The following is a 23915-nucleotide window of genomic DNA, read 5'->3' on the forward strand; positions in this document are numbered from 1 at the left end:
ATAATTATTGTGCAATTTATAAACATTTTCAACGACTAAATAAAAAGTACATATAGCTTAGGTTATTATTAAAACAATACAAAATCAAAATAATTATACGTCAATCGTTAAGTCTGTAAATAATTTAATAGGTAAAATTATATAGAAATAATCGCTGTTTGGATTATAACAAGGTCATAATTTCATTTTTATAATGTCAAAATTAAAAGTAATTATAGTATCGCTAGAATGAAAATTAATAACTTTAAACTTTAGAAATAATAATCAAGCATAAAATACGAGTGAACAATTTTGTTAGTTAAATATACAATAGATAAAATAAAGATCGAAAACATTTTTTGTTCGCAATGTTTGACGTGCTTGTTTTTTTTTCTGAAGTTCATACATTTTTTTTTTGAATTCAAACTATTTTGAAGTTCAAATTAATTATAGAATTGTGAACTTTTTGTTCGAGTTCAGTTCGGTTTGGTTTTTTATAACTATGTTCGACTTTTGAACTCGAATCGAATATCTAAATATCAGTAAATATGACGTATGGATAGATTGGAAGGTTCGTCCTTTTCAATGAAAATATATACTATTGAACGATGATACATAATATCGATACTATACATACAGCGTACCGTACGGCGTACACCTCTATAGTATTACCGATTTTATTTTGTGTCTCGTTTTGGAATCATGCCAAAAATAGTACTGTGTATAATATTGTGTAGAATGGTTTCCCGAAACTTATTTTAAGCGCCGTGTACTATATTAGCCTATAGATTGAAGTAATTTATACAACAAGTACAGGAAGTTGAACGAGAAAACCAACCGGAATCCTGTATAAATCAAACAAAACGTTTTCGTATAGTTTTTTTAAATCATGTAAAAATTACACGTTTTCATAATATTTTATTTACACGAAAAATTTGAACTAAAAACAAAAAATTGATATCAAATATCTACATACTCATCTAATACTTTTTTGGATAAATTGAATAATAAGTTTGTTAGTGAATTTAGAAGTCAACTACAATGTTAGAATTTACACGTATAATATTATGCTGGAAAGAAAATATTAAAACTTTCAATGTTGGAAAAAATTTACATATTTATTTTAGAAACGTAATATTTTGAACTTTCATATAGTTAATATTATTTTGTCCGAAACTTATAAAGTAATGATATTGTATGCTTGTTTTTTTATAATATTTAATTATCATCCGAGTATTTGTTATGTTGTTTGCCTTCCTTACGAATCTTGCCATATTTTAATATTTTTACAGTATATTTTGTCCAAAGTTAAAAAAAATAAAAATTCGTAACTTATTCAAAAGTAAAATATTAAATTGAAAAAAGTGTGTATAAATACTATAACGTTCTAAGCTAGCTTACGAATTGAGTTACCAGAAAATGGCATGTACTTGATTTGCCTATTCATATCGCCGTATCAATAATATTGATTCAATATAGTTATATTTTATAAGTAAAGTTATTGGTAGCTGTAGATATAAATCTTTTGAGATATCAAAAAAATGATCCTAATAGTGGTGTATAAATTATATAGCAGCATTTAGAATACAAGGCACCTCGAAAGTGTGCATTGATTACTTAAATATTGGTTGTAGTGAAATCATTCATACACACATTTTATTGTGGTTTATATTAGTAAATACATAAATGGGTAGGTATACTTAACTAGAAAATATCACGGTATAAATCATTTTAAGTTAATTGTTTGAATTTTAACTTTAACTAGATGTCTAAGTATGCGGTAAATAATTTAAAATTACACTTAGGTCCATTTTTGTTTACATTTAATGAATTCACCAACTAAATCTACATTATAAGTGCGAGTTTATACTTTCTACCTCTCCTAGGCTCCTATGGCCTAGTCTATGTATATTAACCATCACTATATAGAAATAAATTAAGTTCTTAATAATAATAATTATGAATAAGAACTTAACTTATTATTATTAAGGTACGATATTATTAAATATTAATATTAAAAATAATACCAAAAATCAGTTTTTTAAATTGTTAAAAAAAAAAAAAAAAAAACGATTACAGTAAAATATCTAAGCCAAAATAACAGTTATGCTTCTATCTTTAACTCATAATCTAATATACCCGTATAATTATTCACTTTCAAGGCCGGCGGGATAACAACATAGAATTTGTAAATCTTAAGAAAAAAAAATTAGACAAATTTAATTTTAGACGTTATTATGGAAATGGCGATTCTTCAATTAGCGTATACACAATGTGATATACACATTTTGTTATTGTATAGTGTATAATATACGCATAAATTCAAAATAGGGATTTGAGTAGTGCAATACACGCGTATTATTTCCAATACATCACTATGACATGTCGACATTATATTATTATATTATTCCGGTAAAAATAAATTAAACATAATAACGATAATATTATCCGTTATGTTCATCTCATGCCGAAATGATTTGTTTGGACATCGTCGTCATATTATACGGTGTAAACTCAAAGAAATACAAGATGACAGGTGATTTATTATTTAATTTGAATATACTTAAACGAGGGTTCACGTCCCATGTCAGAGATTGCAAGTCTATAGTGCACACTTAAGGCGTTCGGATTTAAGTGTTCAATCTTACGGTCTGAAGGCTCCAAGACGGGCGAGAAATCCCTCTCAAAAACGTAACAATGTTTGCGAACGCAATTTCACAGAGTTTGTTAGCGTACACGATGGCAAAAAAATGTTGACCTCGACCATACAGTTCGCATCGGTGGACGATCAGCGTTTTTTTACCAAGCTGAAATCATAATTTCAATATACTTATATACTATTAAGGGGTATATAATGCCACCTATGATATGATTATAACGTGGCTATAATAACACGCTTCTATAAACGTCATGACTGTATGTATCGACTACACACCACGAGAGACGTGTGAGAGAGATATTATGAAAAAAATACTCTCTTGTAAAACTTGTTGTATTTATGCCTCATATTTTATGTCATAACACATAGGCACTTTCAGTAACTTTACATATATTTGAACAGTGTTCAAAGCGTGTAAAACTTTTAAAAATGTTGCCAGACATTCTGCGTGGGGCGGCTATAGCCTACTCTATCAATTTCATATATTATGCTTCCAAGTTATATGAATACAATATATTATATTGTATACGTTTAAGAGCTGCATAGTTAAACTATAGTAAATCATAACTATACTGTACAGGTAATATTATATAATTATGTCGCGGGCTATTGATCGTTTTATTTTCAAACGTTTATAGAAAGGGGGAATGAGGTCGGATGGAAAGAAATCATCGAACTGGTGGAGAAAACTTTAGTGGAGAGACTTGAAGTGTATTGGAAATTTTTTCAGGTGATTCTTAATTGGGATGGAATTTTTAATTTCTTAATTGGGATTTTGATTATGTTAAGTTACAATATAATATTTGAAGTAGTTATAATATTATATAATAATAAATGTGTCTCCATGATAGTTTAATACTACAATGTTTTTACATTTGGAGACGTACTTTTTTTTTAATTTATTTTTTATTTTTGATCAGTTAGCTCTTTTGGTTCAGTATAAATACACTTATATTATACAGTTATTGTCAATGTCTAATAGATAAAAACGTGCAAATAGGTATGTTCATTTCGACGATGAGACGGGTGTGAATACTTCATAATCGGCCACGGTAAAATTGTAGTCACCCATTAGCGAGTTGGTCGATGCGTTTTCGCCGTCGTACGAGTGCGGAAGGTTGCTGTAGCTATCCATGTTCGCGTTACAATTGTTGGCGATCAGTAAGTCAGCACCGGCCCCGAATATAGGACCTATCCTGTAAGCGTAAGTGGTATATTGAATTAAAACTATAGTATTATATAGTAGTATTGTTATGAAAAAAAAAAAATGATTAATTTACTAGATACTTTCTGTTAATATATTTAAAAGCTTTTGTTATCGTAAAATTGATTCATTGTTAGGAGTTTGGACATCCACGACTTAGTTCATATTTAATAGGAAAATTAATAAATATATATTTTGGTATTTTATATAAGTTGTACAGAAGATAGTAAAAATATTCGTATATAACAATAAACTCAATTGTCGCTGATTATTTATTTAAGTATTATCGGTTCGTTGGTAAGCTTAAAATGTGATAGTTTATGAAATAATCGATTTTAAAATAAATAGTAAATATGATTACGTTAGTATTAGTTTTTTCGTATATTAAATGGTTAAAAAAAAAACTATTTACGTGTAATTATTATTATATAATTGTAACAAAAAATTATATTTACTAGTTTTTATAAGAAAAATAACATTAATTTGAAACACAAAATACATTGCCAAAGAATTAGATGATGTTGATTTGTGGTATCAGTTCATGAAATAAATTATTCAAAAAAATTTTTATCGAGATAATATTTAATTGAAATTATTTTAAGCGATTGTAATGTGAGGACATAAGAAATACGATGATAGAATAACGTTTTATAATAGGCCGTAGCTTATAAGTTATAAATTTTAATCGAATACCGTTTATAAATGTAAGTAATATCATATATAAACGTTAATAATTTATTGAAACCATTCCCTACAGTTTTGTATGTGGTCTGCTTTTGCATAATTTTATAAATATAGAAGACAAATTAAATTTATTGTTCATCAACATTTTTATCCCTATTCGTTTTTTTCTGGTCACCCATTTAGTTTTAAATTTTTTTTTTTTTATCATTATTGCTTTGGACAGGAAATTATAATTTTTAAAGTGCAGGGTAAAGAGTTTCAAATACAACACAACTTGTATAGAAATTAAATATGTATACTTACTCTTGATGGTAGCATATAGCGTACGGTTTTTTAACAATATCGTATTTTATCGGTGGGGTTTCGTGAGTGGTGCTGAGCGAAAATAGGAAGCTCTTGTCGGACACCATGTAAGCACCCTTGGTGTGACTCTTACCCCACGGCACGTCACTGTATCCTCCGCACAGCCAACCGTTTACGCCCTGTATACGGAAAATAAATAAAAATCCATTTAAAACTCATAAGGGACGATGATTCTGGGGTGCACCTATGTGTGAAAACGTAAGACTTTACAATATATATATATATATATATGTATATTTACAATTTCTGTGTACTTTTAATACACACATCATGTGAACCACTTGGTGTCATAGATTTTAGAGACTGCAAACAACCCGAACTAATGGTCACACTATTGTATATTATACTATTATAATATATATGTAATATATATCAAGGGTATAAAATGGGGTTAAGCGATATTCTTTAGAAAATTTCTTCCCAACATACACTACAGATGACTTTTAAAGAGTGGTTTTATTGAAATACAAGAATCCAAGTGACACGCACATATTTTATAAAGATACGTATTATTTAAACGCGTACGGTTGTAATATAGATTGATTATTACTACGGGGAAATTATTCCTGCAAAACGTGTGGAGAAAATCTCTAGTCCTACTATAATATATAACGTAGTTATTAGCACAGAACTCAATCAGTTATCCGGCGAACACGAATATTTAAATGTATTCCATTGTTATTGATTTTAGCCATACGACGCACAAAGAACGTGTTAATTATTTTTGGAGAAAAAATTACTTGATGTTATTAATATTTTTATGTAATTGATAAATTTTAATTTTTCATTGTTTGTTTTCAAAGAGGAATAACGTATTTTTTTGTTTTGTTTAGCTTTGTATTCTACAGATCAAACAAAAAACTAACGCGCAATAAAAACTCGTAAAGATCAAGAGACCATCAATGGCATAAAGCAACGGGTGCACCCGTTATTACGAGGGTGTAAACATTTATAGGGTGAAAAATTTAAAGTTTTTTTTGTTTGTTTCTAGAAGCGTGATCACGTTTATAATAACTAATCACATAATGAACACGGTCATTTGTGCGTATAATTTGCATTTGTGTAATTACCACGAACATAATATTTCAACGAACTTTTATAATGATTATTTTATTTGGCAGTGTATTAGAATAATTTTTACACGTGTAAAATTTTGGAAACGATTAAATTATTAATTGTTTGTGCTGTGAACTATAGAGCAAAATTAGGGTTAAAATTTTCAAAGAACCAATAAATCAGACATAATATTAATCAAAATGTTATTTTACATTTTGTTTGTTCGTTTCATTTAAAATTTTATAGATTACACTATGAAAAAAATACTGTAAATACATAAAAATGTATCAAATTCTAAGTTTAGGATTATTTTTTTTAGATACACTTATAACCGGATTGTGATATAGGAAATGGTATTAAATATAAAGTTGATAAATATGATATTATTTACCAATACTAAAACGTAGGTGGGCGACACGCCATCACAGTGTTTATGAAACGATTCGGCGGAAAACCCATCGGTAGACGCTCTGTAGATCAACCTCCAACACTGTTTTACACTGCCATACCATTGATTTAACACGCGTTGCAGATGAGTTTTATCCTAAACATACCACATAGTTTTATAATATTTATGAGTGTACAGGAGAAAAGGGAAGTGTGTCACGGTTTAATATAATATAATATGGTATTTAAGACATGTAAAATGATAAAATAAATAAATAGAAATAAATTGTATATAAACAATTATAATTCTTTATAAATTTATTTCTAAGATGAATTTGTCAGTGACAGCTTAGAGAATACTCACTTGACTTAAAATATGAGACCCTGAAAAAAATTTGAGCATGACTCGAGGCTGCAGACGGTGGTCGTCCGATATCTCTTTGAATTTGTTCGGTAACGCTGCATAACGATACCTTTCCAGAGACATTTCTATTGGTACGGCACCAGTCGGTTCCACTTCTTCGGCAAATACCTGCGAGTCTGTAAATCGTCAATAAAAAGTGAAAACAACCGTTTATGAAACAGATTTTAACCATTTAAATGGCCGATTGACGAAATACCAGCAAAGTTTATGATGTATATTTATATAATATAACGTGTGAAGTTACAATCACATTCACCAATAGTATTAAACAATATGCGAACGTTTTTTTATTGTTTATTATATATTTGTACCTATATATAGTATATACTATAAATGATACAAAAGATTAAATAAGTAATAATATACATAATTATACATAATGATATTTCTAACAAATCATGGAGAAAAAACGATGACACTATTCGACGTTTTAATTCGAAAAACAATATAATAACGCATATCGATATCGTGTAAGTATAATAAACGTCGGATTCAAAATCTCATCGAAGTTATTATTTATTATATTATAATATTATTTTAATAATAATTAATATACGTAGGTATCATTATAATATCGTTTAAAAAATAGAAGTCTCACCTATCAACAATAATCTGACGTGATTGATGACTCCGGACAAATGTTGGCACACCCTGGCCCGTTCCTCTTCGGTCCAATGAGCCGTCCGTTGCACCACACCTGCGTGAAATTTCGCCCAGTTTACCACAGCTCGCCATACGTCTTCCTCTTCGAGCGCTAACTGTAAGCAAATCACACACCCATTAAAATATCAGAAATTTTCCGGTGACACGTGATCGAGCGTTATATAATTTCTTGTAAAAGGTTAAAAAATTTATATTACGCTTCATGCTTACGCAATCTGATGAGATGAGTTTGATCAGCGATTCTTTGGGTAGGTTCAGGAATGAGTTAGTTTTCACGCATTTTGCCGCATTCTCGCCCACAAACGATACGCATCGATCAACAAACGACTTTGCACCCTTTCCACCTGCTGAAATTGCATCATAAGTATATGTACTGCACATTGTAAATTTGTCTACACTATAGGTATACATCGGATGGTGGTAAGCAAAAATTGGTCGTTTTTGTTTTTTAAAGTTTTGATGAGAAATGTTAGTTTACGTAAGTACCTATTTATTATTTAATAAAATTAAAAGAAATTAACTAATATTTACAAGTCTGATATTAATGAAACCGTAAAAATACACCCAGAATCTACTGTTCAATATAGGTATTGGTATTTATTTTATAATATTATATCTTAAACTTTCGGGGAATAGGTTAAGTCAATACGTAATATATATAATAGAACCAATAGAGGCCACCATTGAAACTAGATCACAAATCAAAAGCCAATAATATTTTGTTATTTGTTATTATAGTAAATATGAAGAACTACTAATAAGTAATTACAACCAATGGAAGTTAAACATGAATAGTCTGGCTTGATTTATATAAGTAGTTAAATAATCATGTTGAGCTCGTTAACCAAATATAGATGAAATAATTATGACCATGAAACTGATGTCCAATGGGATTTGGGAAACGGTACCTAATTTATTATGTATAATTATATATTTGTAGTTCTTATTACGATTAAGGACAGTATTTATTGATGTGGTTCTTACCAACAACCATTAACCGCTTTAATCTTGTATGAAAAATCGTAGTATGTAATTAGTAATATATAATATATATGTAAGCGACTTTTCATTAATATTGTTTGTTTAATAATATTTTTATAACATAATATTGCAGCATAATTCTCTCGCTTTTTAAATTAAGCGGCTGTCACCTATCAATATTTATACTGACGTGGTCCACAATAGTAGGAAGTACACTATAGCGGTTTATTGACTCTCCATCATATCCAAATACGGCACAATGTGAGACGTGATCCCCGACGTCGCATACAAAGTATTATCGGTGGAAAAGGTCGGTCTCTTCGTTACATGCCGTCATATCGACATCTACTGTTCGACGCCGAACAATCATCACTAACTAAAAAACCATATGTTTCACTAGGTACTTTATATCCGAACTTATCAAATATTCTTTGTCAACTGGTAGAACGCCAGCACCACAATAAAAGTTAACAAGAAAGAACTTAATTTATTTTTTATGATTTATAATAGAACCTAATTCTCTCTATACCACACGGTACCACACCACATCAGGATCGGACTATGGCCAGATTTGCGGCAGCAATGTACCCGTGTCAATATCTAATATTGTCCATTAAGAGTAACAGTTGGGTGACTATGACCACTATACGAACCGGATTGTTGGATTTATATAAATTAAGTTTTCAAAGCTGTATTTTACTTTATACATTATAGGTTTCTAAAGTTTAATAAACAAATCCTTAAAAAATAAATAAATGTGTTTTTGCCTTCAATCAAATTAACTATTTTTTTATCTCGACATTAACGAGTAAGATAAAGCTTGGACTACTGGTTGATAGCTTTGCTGGAAACACATATAAGTACATACCTACATTTACTAAATGTGTGTGATACATGAAAGCACATGGAATAAGTTGTATAACAAATAGGTATATTTACTGGAAGCTCTGTCTTGTATATCCATCGCCGCAGCCAAAAACGTACAAGCGTTTAACACGGACATGGTCGAAGTTACGTGCTCTTCACAACTGTTTTGCAAGTCTTCTACACCCAGTTCTTGAGCCAACGTGAGCATTTCGAAAACCCCGCTATCTTGTAAAACGATCTATATAATTGTAACATACCGAGAATGATTAAAAATCGAGGAAAATAAATCATTAATTATAATATATATTGTATATACGAGTGGTACAACACGTCAACGCCAAACACATTGCCTAGCATGTCTCAGCATAAATGAAGAAATATATTCAGGTTTCACGTCTGGTATAGTTAACAAATTTCGTTTATAAATCTACAGCGAGTATTTACAACTGAGAACACTCAACATTCCACTTGAGTACGGTGAGATAGGCGTACTCGAGATGACATTAAAGTTCGGTTAAAAACATTTTCACTTTCTTTTGTTTGGAGAAAGACCTTTAAAATTAATTTCTGCAATTTGCAGACTGCAAACATTTGACAAATCTAATCTACTTATCTATTTAAGTCACAAGGGACTAGAGAAGAGATAAATAAACTTTAAATCTTCCATTTAAACTCAAAGCTTGTGAGGTATTTTAGTATTTATGGCCATAACATGACTAACTATAGCCACGAGTGAATTCGATCGATAACACTTTCAAATTAATGCAAACATAATAAGACTGCCACTACTGTTGTTTACTACCAAAATGTCAATTATAAGTTATAAGTTATAGGCATTAGAAGTACACATATACTCGTTATAAAAAGTTTATATATGTATATTTTGGAGTATACATGACGAAACTTTCAAATAGGACTACACAACAAATCCTACATTCATAAAATTTATAAATATATTTCTAGTCCAATTAAATGTTAAATGCTAATAAACTTGGCACTAAAACAATATTTTTTGACGTATTTATTTAATATTAATAAAAAAATATATAATTTTTGACAGTAAGTTAAATAAAATTTGCGTAGGTTACTATTAGATATTATTGTTAGAATTGTTAAAATTGTTTTATAGTTGAGAAATGTAGTACACTCGGCTAGCATTTACACGTATACCTATAATATACGAACATGAAGTATGTTTTTTTTATTATTTATTTCCGAAAAACGAATAAAACACCAAATACACTGCCATACTAGCACCTGAACTTTCACAGCTAGAGCAACAAAAAATGTGTATAATTTTTCATGGGTGTAAGCTTTAACTTGTTATAGTGTACCACGTGGCCGTAAATCACTATGGTACCGGAATAATAATTATGAGGGTTAAAGCATACTTTTTGGGGCCTTGGTAGTTCCACTACAACGTAATAAATAAACACGATTATAATTTTAATGAAAGTATAAATTTATTACTCTTCAGGGTGACTGTATATGCGTATATTATATACGTCCGTTTTTAGTATATAAATATTGAGTTAGTAAATATTAGAGTACGTTCTTTGCATACCTATCGGACAAAAATAAATAATATTTAAATTTAAAAAATTTTTACAAGTTTTTTATATGAAGAGTGTGTAGAATAGAATAAGTTAAAGCCCAACTTTTGAATTTTGAAGTATTTTACACGCATCTAAGTGTGTACGTTTTGCAAAGGGAGAAACAATAATTCCCATTTCGAACGGATGCGGTTGTACATTTAGAAATTCAAAAATAATTACTTAGAGTTGAAAGTATTTATTTGGAGCTATTTTTCCTCTTTTCGTATAAGAGCCGAAATTTGCAGGAAAGGTTTATAATAGCGGGATATAATCTAAGCATGGGTTTCTAAAGTAAACAATTTTTTGAGGTAGTTTTTTTTTTAAATGTATAATTATTTTTATGACTACTGTAGCAAAATTACGTCTTTTACTAATGAATACTTTTAAAATTAAATTTTTTAGTATCATGTGGGTAGAATAGTTAATTAAGCATTCTAAACTTATAATAAAAATGAAAAAGGAGTAAAAAAAATTGAAGCAACCACAATAAGCGACTTGTATCAAAGGGTGTATCTTAATTTATTTAGACACATATAAATAATACAAATATACCTAACCCTACTAAAACAGTTTTGAGTATAAAATTTGGATCAAAATTGTTTGGCAACTTTTAGTAGCTAGGTAATAATGTGCCATAAATAAAATCGGTTTAGGAATCATACTAGTAATTTTTCTACATTAAAAACAGAATACTAAATTATACAAAAAAAGAAATCGTTTTCAGATAATTACGAGTACAATGCTTCACTTAGAATAGTTGGAAAATTAGAATGTTCGCTAAATAACTTAATAACACATGCATGTGTAATGGGCATTCGGCGATATTTAAAAATGACTATCTCAATTTTCACAATTTTTATTATTACAGGTTAGGTACACAGTGAAGTAACATTAAATATTATGTGAAATGCAGTTACATTTATATTTTTATATTACACTTACCTTGCCCGTGTATACGTAATTAATGAACTGTTTGAAAGTTTCACCCTGGAACTGAGGTAACCGGATAGGGGTTGGCGTTCCGGGGGCGGAAGGTGAAACGGAACAACCGGGTATGCGACATATTTCACTCCGCTTAACCGATTGGAAGCTTTTGCACCTGTAATAGAATATTTGTTATTGTTTTTAAAAATGAAAACATGTGGATGCCGCTCAAATGTGCATTAGGTATCGTAAGGATTACTATAAATTATGGGTGTGTTAAATTTGAATTCAATAATAGATTATTTCAATATGAACTACTTATGAAGAATCTTGTATTACTTTTTCAAAACTTAGATACAATAAAAAAAGTTTTTATTATTTATAAGTACAAAATAGTTTATAATTTAATTTTTTGCGATTTTGACGAATTTCGTTAAAAATTAAAATTTTTTTATTAATAAATGAAAACGATAATAATATAAACGTTTTGTAAAAATTTCAAGTATATATTTACTGTAATTTTTTTTTTGAATTACAACAAAAATAAAAATTGTTTTGTAATATAAATAGTTATTATACAAGTAAATATCCAATGTAGAAAAATTTTTTTTTTAGTTAACTAGGAACTTTTAATTTTGACTTTTTAAAAATACAAACAATACAAACAAGATGCATTTTTCTACGCAAAACCACGGAGGAAAATGATCCCTTTCAAATAATTAGAGCCTACTGTCATAATAAATTTCTATAACCATTAAACCATTTCTACGGCTAAACGTATATACAGGGAAAAAATTATACAACCATTTTGATTTATTAGGTTATATATTAAAAAGGTTATGTTCATGATAAAAACCAAGATACTGCAAAACACTTATGTTCTCCATCCAATTAAAAAGTATAATGCAGATAAGTAAAACAAGTAACTTTCTACGAGTAAAAAAAAAAAACGATTACTTTGTGTTAGAATATGAAGAAATGAATAATTTAAGATTTTAATTATTAATAGGTCTCCGTTTTAAAGAATACGACTATGAAAAATATAATATTTTTTTGATTGTACAATGCACTTGTACAAAAATATTGTTATTTATTTGCATTATTTTGTAATTTAAAAATAATTTTTACTACATTTCAGTTTTAAAGAATTTGAATAAACAACATGGCAAATATACGATAGTAAAATTTATAAATTAGTAGGTTAACGCGATTATGTACGTAAAAAAAAAATACGGGTTTTTACATTAACAAATGTCTATAGTGCATTTTTATAATTTTCTTACGGTTAGGAGTTAGGACTAATATCACCTTTGATCAACGTGTATATTAAAATATATCAATCGTAACACATCATTGATATTTTAATCACGTGATCAAACAAACAGTTTAATAATAACTTGATTACTATTTTGCTAATACTAATATTATCTTTGTTTTGCAGGTCAGATTCAATGAACCTTTATTGTTTTTAACCTTTTTTTTTTTTCAAAATAACATGCCTATTTACTTATGCCAAGCTCTTACCTCACCACACATACCTTTACATGCAGTGTAAATAATTGGAATTAATAGTGAATCGAACAAGAACGGATCGACAAAATATACGGGAGACAGGCGTATATAATATAAAGGAATTATTTTTCATTATCTTATACGTCTATACACTCTCACTTATTATTGTTTAGGTATATGGACACTCGTAGAGGCGTAAAGGCGTAAAAATTAACCCAGGCAGTCTATATGTGTATTAAATGTATACGAACAAGTAATAGAGTGTGTGTGTGTGTGTGTAAGAGCGAGCGGAAACTCACCGAGCTTGAAGAACCCGAGTGGTAAATGAATGGCTTTTTGCATTGTGCGTTGTGTTTCGCTAAAAGCAATATTTCACAGGCTTATACACACACACACACACATATATACACACTCGCGCGTGTTGGCTTGTCCTTATATTGTGGTATACACACTACACACTGAGTCGGGTCGGGACCATTCATCATTTAAAACGCTCCAAGTACACGACTGTAATCCGGCTAGAAGCTCCAGCAGCACCGAGGACACCCTGGCCCGGAGCCCGCGAGCACTTCGGCAAATGTTCGTTTCTAACCCTTTCCTCGGCGGAATATATACATGGCCGCGCCCACTCGCCCGTCTCGTGTATGCGCACCGCCAAACCGACGACGGCGAAGACGAGGTGCGGCTACTACCGCAAGCTCATCTGTCTTTGGGGTCAAGAGTTATTATTGTTACTGCATGTTTATAATATGTGTTATAATATTATTATTATTGTTATCATCAACCGCATTCCAGATCGTTGTATTTATGGCGGTTTTTTCGTTATGCGATCGCGTTTTATTTATTTATTATATCTATGATTTTGTTTATTTATTATTACGATTTGTACACACTTTTAGTGACGAATGGTCGACTCAGAAAAAGAGGAAAATACAATTTTCGATAGAATAAGAGCTCTTGATTTTCGAAAATTGCGTTCACCTATATAGAAACGTTTCATACAATACATGTATGCACATGAATGTGTAGCGACTTAAATCACTAAGCTGTTATTATGTCCATGTCCGTATATACACATAGGAATTTGATGTGTACGGTACAATGAATAATACACGTATGTATAATATGCATCATATGTATAAAATGGGAAAACAGAAATATACTTGTTTGTAATGCGCGTATATACGTATAAAATATTATATATTGGGTATAGTGTGTATAAAATGTCGTTTTTTTGCGCATAATATAGCATCAGTGTTCTACTTTACATAAACACATTCGTAAATACACGCGTGTTCGCATAATGCCGACGGCCCGTGCGTTTTTTCTTTACGATCTAAGTAGCAGGTCGAAGGGGTTGTCATGTGTGCGTGTGTGAGCGCGCGTGCCCAGGCGTGTACGCCCGAGAACAAAAAGATCCTTATTATAACTTATTCCTTTGACTTTGACGGGAGCCGCGTCATTATCATTGAAAAGAGGTATTAAAAAACTTGGGATTTTTTACAAGAGCCCCGAGGGAAATATATATATATAATATATACACATAAATATCTGCGTGTACGTGTGTGCGTGTAATGATACTCCGCGGAGCTTTTGTTCCTCGCCCTTTGCGCAAAATTCTTTTGATCTCTCAAAGGTGACAGTGCACTTCGCCCCGGCCGGGCGCGTATTTCGAAAATAATCAGACTTGGTTCAATTAGCCGGCGGTCTTGAAATTGCTACCAACAACGTTAATTATTGTATATAGACGTCGCATAAAAATAAAAATAAATGCATGAAACGACGCACAACCCTTTTGTGCGAGTGGTACACTTTGTTGACGCTGGTATTGTAAGTAGGCGCGTTTGTCTTCGTTTGATTCTAAAGTAGGTTTTTCAATCTTTTTTTCTATGTCGCTTTTGTACGCACTTGTGTCATATAAAATACATAGCACATATTGTTACAATATATCAAACAGACTAATCTACTAGTAAAATGCATATATAACCTTCAGCGGACATTTTTATAAATATAGCAAATCCATTGTTTTGTAGTATTATAATTTTAGATACTGAGATCAAGTGAGACGGGGAATTATTTATTTTAAAGCGACGTGTGCATTTTTCTGTTAGAATATCACTAATTTTCATCAGTATGTAAAACTATTGAAAGTATTACGTAGTTATAGTAGATCTCTATAGATTGAAAATTCAACAAAATTCAAGTATTTTTTGAAATATTTACAACAATTTTAGAACATAAATGTATGCAAATTCTATTTAAATCCGTATTGTATATTATATTTTTTTGAATTAAACATTTTCAAAAACGATGATGATTTTTTTTAAGTAAAAATTTAAAATTAACATATTACAATGGAGAATTGTATTGGTTTGATTTTACTCATATGGAATACTGATCATAATAGTAAAACATTTGTTTAATAATTTATAATTTTTATACGTATGTAGGACTGGTATTAAATTTGAATGTTATTCTAAAGATTTATTTTATTGGTTTTGTAGCTTTGAGTTTCGTGACTTCACATTTTATTGTAAAGTTATTATTCAATGGTTTATAAAAAATCTCAAAATAAAAATTATTGTTTCACAGTCCCACAAGCCCTGTACTCTTGTTGCCCATATCTTGTACACAATTATTTTACATAGTACTTTAACGTCAGTATTAACTATTTATGTTCAACGTTCCATTTTATGTTTTTCTACTAATACATCAGAATTACTACCAATAATGTATTTAGAAATACGATTTCCTTTCGACATCCCCTTAGTTGGATGTGTGTCGAGAAAATTAAACTCGATAGTTGAATTATTAGACGCACCGCATTTTCGATTGAAAAAACATCATATTCGTTGATTGAACACTCGCTGTTGATGTTTTGAATTACGCTCGTATTTTATTCAACGCCGGTAATCTAAATCCTTGTAGTTGAAGCACACTGGTGGCGGTGGCGGCGCAGCGGAAAGGTAAACTTCACTAATCACTTTTTATTGCCGTTCGGTGGGTTTATTTATTTTAATCAAATCATTTGTCACACTCGCTTCTGCGGAGCGGTGTCGCTGGTACGGCGGTGCTGCGAGCGTTACGTTACAGTGCGTAGAGACTATAATATAAACTACCTGCCTATTTTCTCTTATTGTCTCTGATTTATCATTGTCGAAATAAAAGAGGATCGAGTACAAAAGAGAAGCAAAAATTGTAAACGAGTTTGATGGTTGTGATTTTTTTCCCGGTTATATAGTGTATATATATAAATAAATATTTCCATTGTTTATTATTTGGTACTGTTGGTTTGAACGTTGGAAAAAAAAATAAATACCTAATCGCAGTTATACGGTTTTTGATAATCATACACGAACGACTTCTGATCAAAACTTAACGAGGATAAAAAATTGGCGCTCTCATTCATATCGGTCATGAGTCATTTCTTATGACTTATGACTTATAATAATAATAATTTTTTTTTTAATGCTATTAAATTAATAAAATGTGAAAATTCGAAAAATTCAATGTTTATTCTTATATACACTATTGTGCTGTAACACATTTTTATCATTTATTGCCAACATGAGAAGTATTATGTTCTTCAAAGAGGTCAACCTTAAAAATTCTTAGTACTTATTTTCAAAAACGGGTAAAACAAACAAAAAATTAAGGAAAACGGGAATTTTGACGCAGATCTAGTTTTGGCAAAATCAAATTTTTTTTTTTATTATTCAAAAACGAGGAACCATAGGTACTTGCAATTTTAAGTAAATGTTTATATTATCATTTTTTATTCATGATAACGTTTTAAAATTATTTTGACTGTTTTTGAGCTATTTATGAATATTATTGTTTTAGTTTTTTTTTTTTTTTTATAGAAATATTGATTAATAATTATTCACTGGGTAAAAATATTTAAAAATTTTATACAAGATCCCATAAAAGATTTTTTTTTATATGCATAAAATTTTTAAAAAATGAGTACATAGGCACAATTTTTTTTTATTCATTTGAAGTTTGAATTTTGACGAAATTCGTTAAAATCACAAAAGATGCAAAGAATCTTGTAATTAAAAATTCATAAATAACATTACTTCATAAAACCTGAGTTTTTAAAATTTAGTACAAGATTCCTCATAAGTATTTCATACTAAAACCATAATATAATTAAAAAAAAAAATATATATATAGTATATACAAATAAAGTCAATTATTTTTTATAGACATTTTAAGTTCTAATTTAAACGAAATTACTTACATAAACGATAAATTAAGATATGATAATCATTTTGTTATAATTTTAAAATATTATCTATTTATAGGTAGTATAAATCTATTTTTTTCTGTTTTACGATATTAAAAAAATTATGAGTTACAAGTTGATATAATATGGTATAAATATATATTATTATATTATTTAAATAAATACTAATAATATAATAAATTGATTTTTTTCGAAAAAAATTATATCAATACATACTATAATACTAAAAGTAAAATAAATTACACTAATAGTTATATCAAATTACTTTGTGATATAGGCTGAAGGGTTGTTTCCGCTCAGAATTGTTTTTCGTATATAATAATATATCATTGAATTTAATTTTAACAAATCCATCCTATAATAGTGACCCATTCGACAACTAATGTTAACAGATAGGTACCCACTTAACTTCCTTTCTTGAATTCTTTTTTTGTTTTTCCAAATAATTTTAAAAAGTACTGACAATTTTCTACATTTGACAGCTCTCTCCTTAAAAAAAAAGTACCAACTAAATCCTATTTGTTACCAGAAACAACCTTGAAAACTAAATAATATTTTTCATTCCCTTTTCACAGCGCGATAGTTACACAAAAAAATATATCACGGTAAATCCAATATATTCACCATTTGCTCAATATTTAATGAGACTTTTTAAGAAAATTTATTATTATATCAATCACATATATTTAAAACTTATCGCAATCGCAAATTATTATTTTTTGTATTTTATTGAAGACATATTACTTTAAATAGGTATTAATATTTTTTATTAATTAGAATATTATGTATATACGTATATAGACTTATAATATATGTTTTGTTATTTTTACTACCATTCAAATAAACCAATCAATAGTGGATCTGCGTATCTTAAACAAAAATAAATAAATATGCTGCAAGTAATGAAACAAAATTCTAAGAAAAGCTCTAAAAGATCCCGAGTTTATGTGTAACAAGCAATACCACAAAGATACTGGGAATATTTTACTTGGTCAATTGAATCAAAGAACAGTTAAATTAATTATACACAAAATTCAACTCAACAGAAAGAGCTTTATATTAAAAAAAAAAAATGAAAAGAAATAGTCGACTGAATCCACTTCTACTTCAAGATGGTTTATATTCATCATCATTATTATTAGAATATGAAGATATTAATTAAATATATATCTAATTTAATAATATTTATGAAGGTATATAGTAAAATGAAATTTACTTGTATTGTAAATAAACTAAATGTTAGTTAAAAGTCTAAATAAATAATAATAAACAAATTATTTAGATGACGAGTTATTATATGTTTCACTAATCCGCAGTATTAATATGGATATGTACATAAATCTACTAAAATATGTAATAAATATTTTTGCGAAGTAAATTATTGTGATATAATAGTGAGTAATATTTTAATTTAATGTGTTTAACTCAATACATGGTTTTAAAACTATTTATAGTGTTAATTTAAGTAACAGTGATTTTATTTTATTTCGTTATTATATTTATTATTTATTATTAATAATTATTAGTAATATTTTATGCTAAATTTTTTACGCGGACAAATAAGCAGTGTTTTTGGTATGATTTATAAAAACCTTATGAGAATGAATGTAGTGTTCGATGTAGATGATAAAAGCGTAATAGTGGTAAGTAAATGCCGACTATATGGTATATTTATCATCATATTTGACGTGGTAATTTGCAAATTGGCAAAGGTTATCTTCTAAAAATATTGGTAAAAATGTCACCTAAACAAAAATTTTACTGATAGCAAGTTATCATCGCAGTCTTCAATATAGATTTGAATTTTAGTTTTTGTTCGTTGAACAATATATCACTGGATGCTAAGATTTTTGTTAATCTTTTTTTTTTTTGTTCCTTAAAAAGTTAATCGAAGTTACATATTTTTAATAGGTGTCAACAATGATCATTCTCTAAACATGATATAATGTTTAAGACATTTTTGTTATTTTGAAGCTATTTTTTTATTATGTCAATAAAAATGGTTCTGTATATACAATATTCTATGCTGAAAAACCCTCTTTCCACCAAATTCGTTTTTCTTTTATAATAATACATCATTGAATTTAAATTTAACACATTCATTACCCATTTTTCCCCTATTTCAACCTCTATTGTATAACAGTAGATCGGTACATACCTTCTAGCTTAATTTTTTAATTATGAACTATGACTGTATACCAAATACTCTGTACGTATATGACAACAAATTATTATTATATTTATTGCTTATATTTTAGATATCGTGATATTTTTACCTTGATATTTTTACTGCAACATAATATTATAGTGTAATTATTCAGTTCAGTAGTTGAATCTTAACAAAGTATCATGGTATTCTGTTTAAATTTATATATTTTCTGAATTAACTTTTTGGACCCATGATGTATTATTATTTTTTCACCAACTACATAACGTATTTTTCTCGTGAACATTTCATAGAAACAAATTTCATTAATGTTATAATTTTCTTGACAAAATAAATATAAATAATCAATTTAATGTAATTTTGAATATTTAAAATACTCTAACTAATCAAGTTATTGACCTTCTCTGCATAATGCATTTAGGTAAAGATAATAATATATGATTTTTAAGCGTTATATTTATCGATTATTATTATGCGTGATTTATTAATTCATTCGTTTATAGACAAATGGTTAAAATCTAAGGAACGTAATATCAAACACATTGACTACATTTGAAAATATAAAAATCAGTATCTGTAATCCCTAGGTGAGTTATATTTGCGTTTTCGTTTACGGACTTTTCCCCGTATTCGCTCAAATAGAAGGAAATTATAAATTTCCCTGAGTGTAAATATTGAATCGCGACCCGTTTCAACGGAAGAATATTTTTTCCACGGGTGCGTGCAGAACACATACACACAATTTATTCGACGTGTTTGCTTTTACGCTGCAGCGTGTACTAGGGTTGGATTTGTCAACCCTCTAGCAAGTGAAGTATATACAATATTATAGTCGATGGAGCAAATGGGTTTTCTGCCGTAGACGTTGTTGCCGGTGATTTTTTTTGATTTTTCTTATTTTATTTTACCAGCAGAGAACCTCCGGAAATGAGTATGTCATCTTGAACGGAAATCGGTCTTCCACAGGAAAAAAACCAATTTGGTCTGTCCGTATATTATATTACATACCCGAGTTACATTTGGTAATGCACAGTAGTGGAAAATTTTGAAGTATATATTGTGTACCTAGATGTACAACGATTTTGACAACCATCTTATTTTTTGAGGCGCATAAAACACTATTAAATGTAGAGATCAACAAGTCTATAAAATATATTATTATATTTTACATGATTTGTACCTACTTTAATTATGTTTTTTTATTATAGTGGATGATTTTTTTTCCGATAATAACGTCTGAATTGTGTGGAGGTTTGAAGCAATATAAAAGCTGTAGGCACGCTATAGATAACTGCATTTAAGACGCACATAACGTAATACTCGTATATAAAAATATGTTATACGCGATACAAGAAAAGCGAAGAAAACAAACTAGCAATTAAATTGTCTATTTAACTGTTAATGCAACTTTACGACAGATATAACGTAAAATCGTGAGCACATCCGTTAAAAATACTAAAATAATAAAATACATAAATATCTACTAACCTAACTTACATTACTAATCTACTATAATTTTTTATACAGACGAATTTAATTACATCTAGTATGTTATTTTAATATTCTTCTTTAATAGAAATATAATATTTTATTCACTTAACATAAAATACTCCATTTTTTTAGGTGGTAGGTATCTACATATTTACTAATTATGAGATAATAAAAATAATGCTGTTTGTCATTATGCATTACAAATTAATATTTTTAAAAATTTAAGTTGTATAACTTGAATGAATTAGTAGGTATTATGAATATTTTTTCATAAAACAATATAAGTTTCCTTAAATGAATTTACAATAATTAATGTCTAACATATACTAATTAATTTAGATTAATAATAATTTCTTTTTTTATATTTTAAATAAAAAATGTTACAATATTTGTATAATAAATACATATGATAAACAACATGAATGACATGCTTGTCTGAGAGATAATGTACAAAAAATATTATTATTTACATCATCTCATTTGGATAATCACTTCGATACATATTATTTAGGTACGTTGCCACGTTGGTGACCCATAGTAATGCGCTCAAGATTTTTTTGAGGGCGTTGTGCTTATTAATTTTTTGAAATTATATAGATGTTGGACGCTGATGTAATTAAATAAGAAGGAATTTTTGTAGAAATATATTTTTATAAAGGAAATAATTTTTGGGAAAGGGAGAGTTGTTAATAAATCCTTTATATTCTGTAAGACACCTAGCTCTCTAGACTAGCATTTTGGGAACCCACTCGATTAAATACAAATCATTACACAATTTACAATGAGTTTAAGTTTATAAATATATTGAACAATAAGTGAAATACACGATTCATAGAATACAGAATATTATTACGATTTACGAATTTTTAACTAACTGTAGTTTTGGCTCTCGAAGAATAAATAGTATTATACAGACACACGTTTTTGTTTCTGTTAAATAAACCAATAATTTTTAGTTTATAATTTATAAATCAACATAATTCGATAAATAGCTTTCACTTGTAATTCATATTGACTTTACTACAGGTGTTGGATTTAAATGCTCGTTTTTTGTTGTAAATAATATACTAACCTCGTCATTAGATTATTCGATGGGCATAAACGGGCACTTCTTCTCGACCAATAAGAAATACGATATCGGCTGATTCATGATCGTCGGCCAATTTTTGAAGATCTTCTAGCAGCTGTGGCACCCCAGCGAACGTCTTATCGGAGAAATGCGCTGCTGCCACTCTCGTGCCCATATTACCGTGTTTTTGATTATTCCGCTATAATACCCCGCTAAGTCTGTTTCGACGTCATTCGACCATTCAACTCAGTGAATACTAAAAAAACCCATTAATATTAGTTTTCATATATTTTTTTAACACAACGCAGAGGGGTTCCATAAAAATAAGTAAATCTGAAAAATACATTAAACCTTTTTTGGAGCGTAAAATATTTCAAAATTTCGCTAAAATGTTTACTGAAATATAATAGTGTAATATAAATAATGTAAGTTTTATATCAAAATCGTTCAGTGACAACAATATAATAGTATACTCTTGAGTTTCATGAGGAGTAACCTGAATTATGTTTAAGATTTTACACCGTAGTGATATCGAATCGGAATAGGTAGGTAACACGAAGAAAAATATTAAAATGATAATTATTATGAAAAATGTCTTAAACCTAATGCTGTATTTAATACGCTTTACTTTTTCGTTTAATCAAAATTAAATTTTTTATTTGTTAGCTGCCTAATAAACGGCGATAGATACGCAATGTTGATTAAGTTTCACAAAACTCGGGTTTTTATACACATTTTATATCGAAGACTTAAGATCAGACACGGCAGACACAAGTTACTAGTGTCTGTCGTGTAACACGCATACAGTACGCGTGTGACAACATGACAACATATAGAATGGCGTTGACGTGTAGAGCTGTTCCGATTTAAAAATCCGATAGAATTCGTAAATACGTGAAAAAATGTAGGTATAGGTATCCAAAAGAATAGGAACAGTAAAAAATACCGCGAATTTAAAATGGAAAGTAGCGAAAACGAAATATTTATAACGAAACAACCCCTCGAGCACCGTTCACCGCCAATTAACTCGTGTATGAATCGATGACTGTAAAATAAATTGTTATAATACCTACGATGTTTGTACAACGCTCAGCACATAATCGTATATCGTGGGGCGCGTTACGTGATGATGGTTTAAGCCTTTTAGGGTATGGAAACTTTAATGAGTTTTCGTAGTTTTTAGTATTCATTATACTTATTATTACTTCATAACATAGAGATACACAATATAATATTATCGTTTCTAAAATCGTCCATCTCGTCTATAACATCGCCATTCCGCTCGAATCGAGCGTTTAGAAAACGTCTTTTAGCGTTTTATAAAACAAAAAAAAAAAAAAAAAACGTCACGCAGTTCACGTATTATACGAACGGCGTAAAAATATTATATTTTAATATCGTAATGGGTATTGCTCACCAGAAGAGGAGAATACCGCGCACACGCGGTGGATTCGGCGGCACGTGAAGGTGAAAATACTATTCGTTTCTCGTTCGACGACACGCGCAGCAGGTACGAGAGTCTCGGTTTTACTGCCTGCTCCGGCGGCGTCGGATCGGATCCGAAAAAAATAACGAACGTAACATTTCTTCTTTTACTTACCCACTATTATTATTATTATTATTGCTATGCCTTACAACCGG

The 23915-nt window shown here is 29.1% G+C and overlaps 1 protein-coding gene and 1 long non-coding RNA gene across 2 annotated transcripts; one reads left to right on the forward strand and one right to left on the reverse strand.

Annotated features, from left to right (window-relative positions):
* Positions 1–1785: 1785 nt before the first annotated feature.
* Positions 1786–23603, reverse strand: LOC114124717 (uncharacterized). The gene is given in 11 exon segments (XM_050199208.1): positions 1786–3834; positions 4830–5008; positions 6337–6489; positions 6697–6872; positions 7355–7514; positions 7630–7766; positions 9340–9505; positions 11805–11961; positions 22278–22290; positions 22293–22530; positions 23344–23603. Coding segments are annotated over 10 exon segments (1488 nt in total). The 5' UTR covers positions 22450–22530; positions 23344–23603; the 3' UTR covers positions 1786–3644.
* Positions 8200–9099, forward strand: LOC126549600 (uncharacterized). Its single transcript, XR_007603698.1, has 3 exons — positions 8200–8323; positions 8534–8800; positions 8911–9099. It is a non-coding gene; the product is annotated as an uncharacterized LOC126549600 (long non-coding RNA).
* Positions 23604–23915: the final 312 nt, after the last annotated feature.

This window comes from Aphis gossypii, chromosome 2, assembly GCF_020184175.1.
Source record: "Aphis gossypii isolate Hap1 chromosome 2, ASM2018417v2, whole genome shotgun sequence".
NCBI classification, from domain to species: Eukaryota; Metazoa; Arthropoda; class Insecta; order Hemiptera; family Aphididae; genus Aphis; species Aphis gossypii.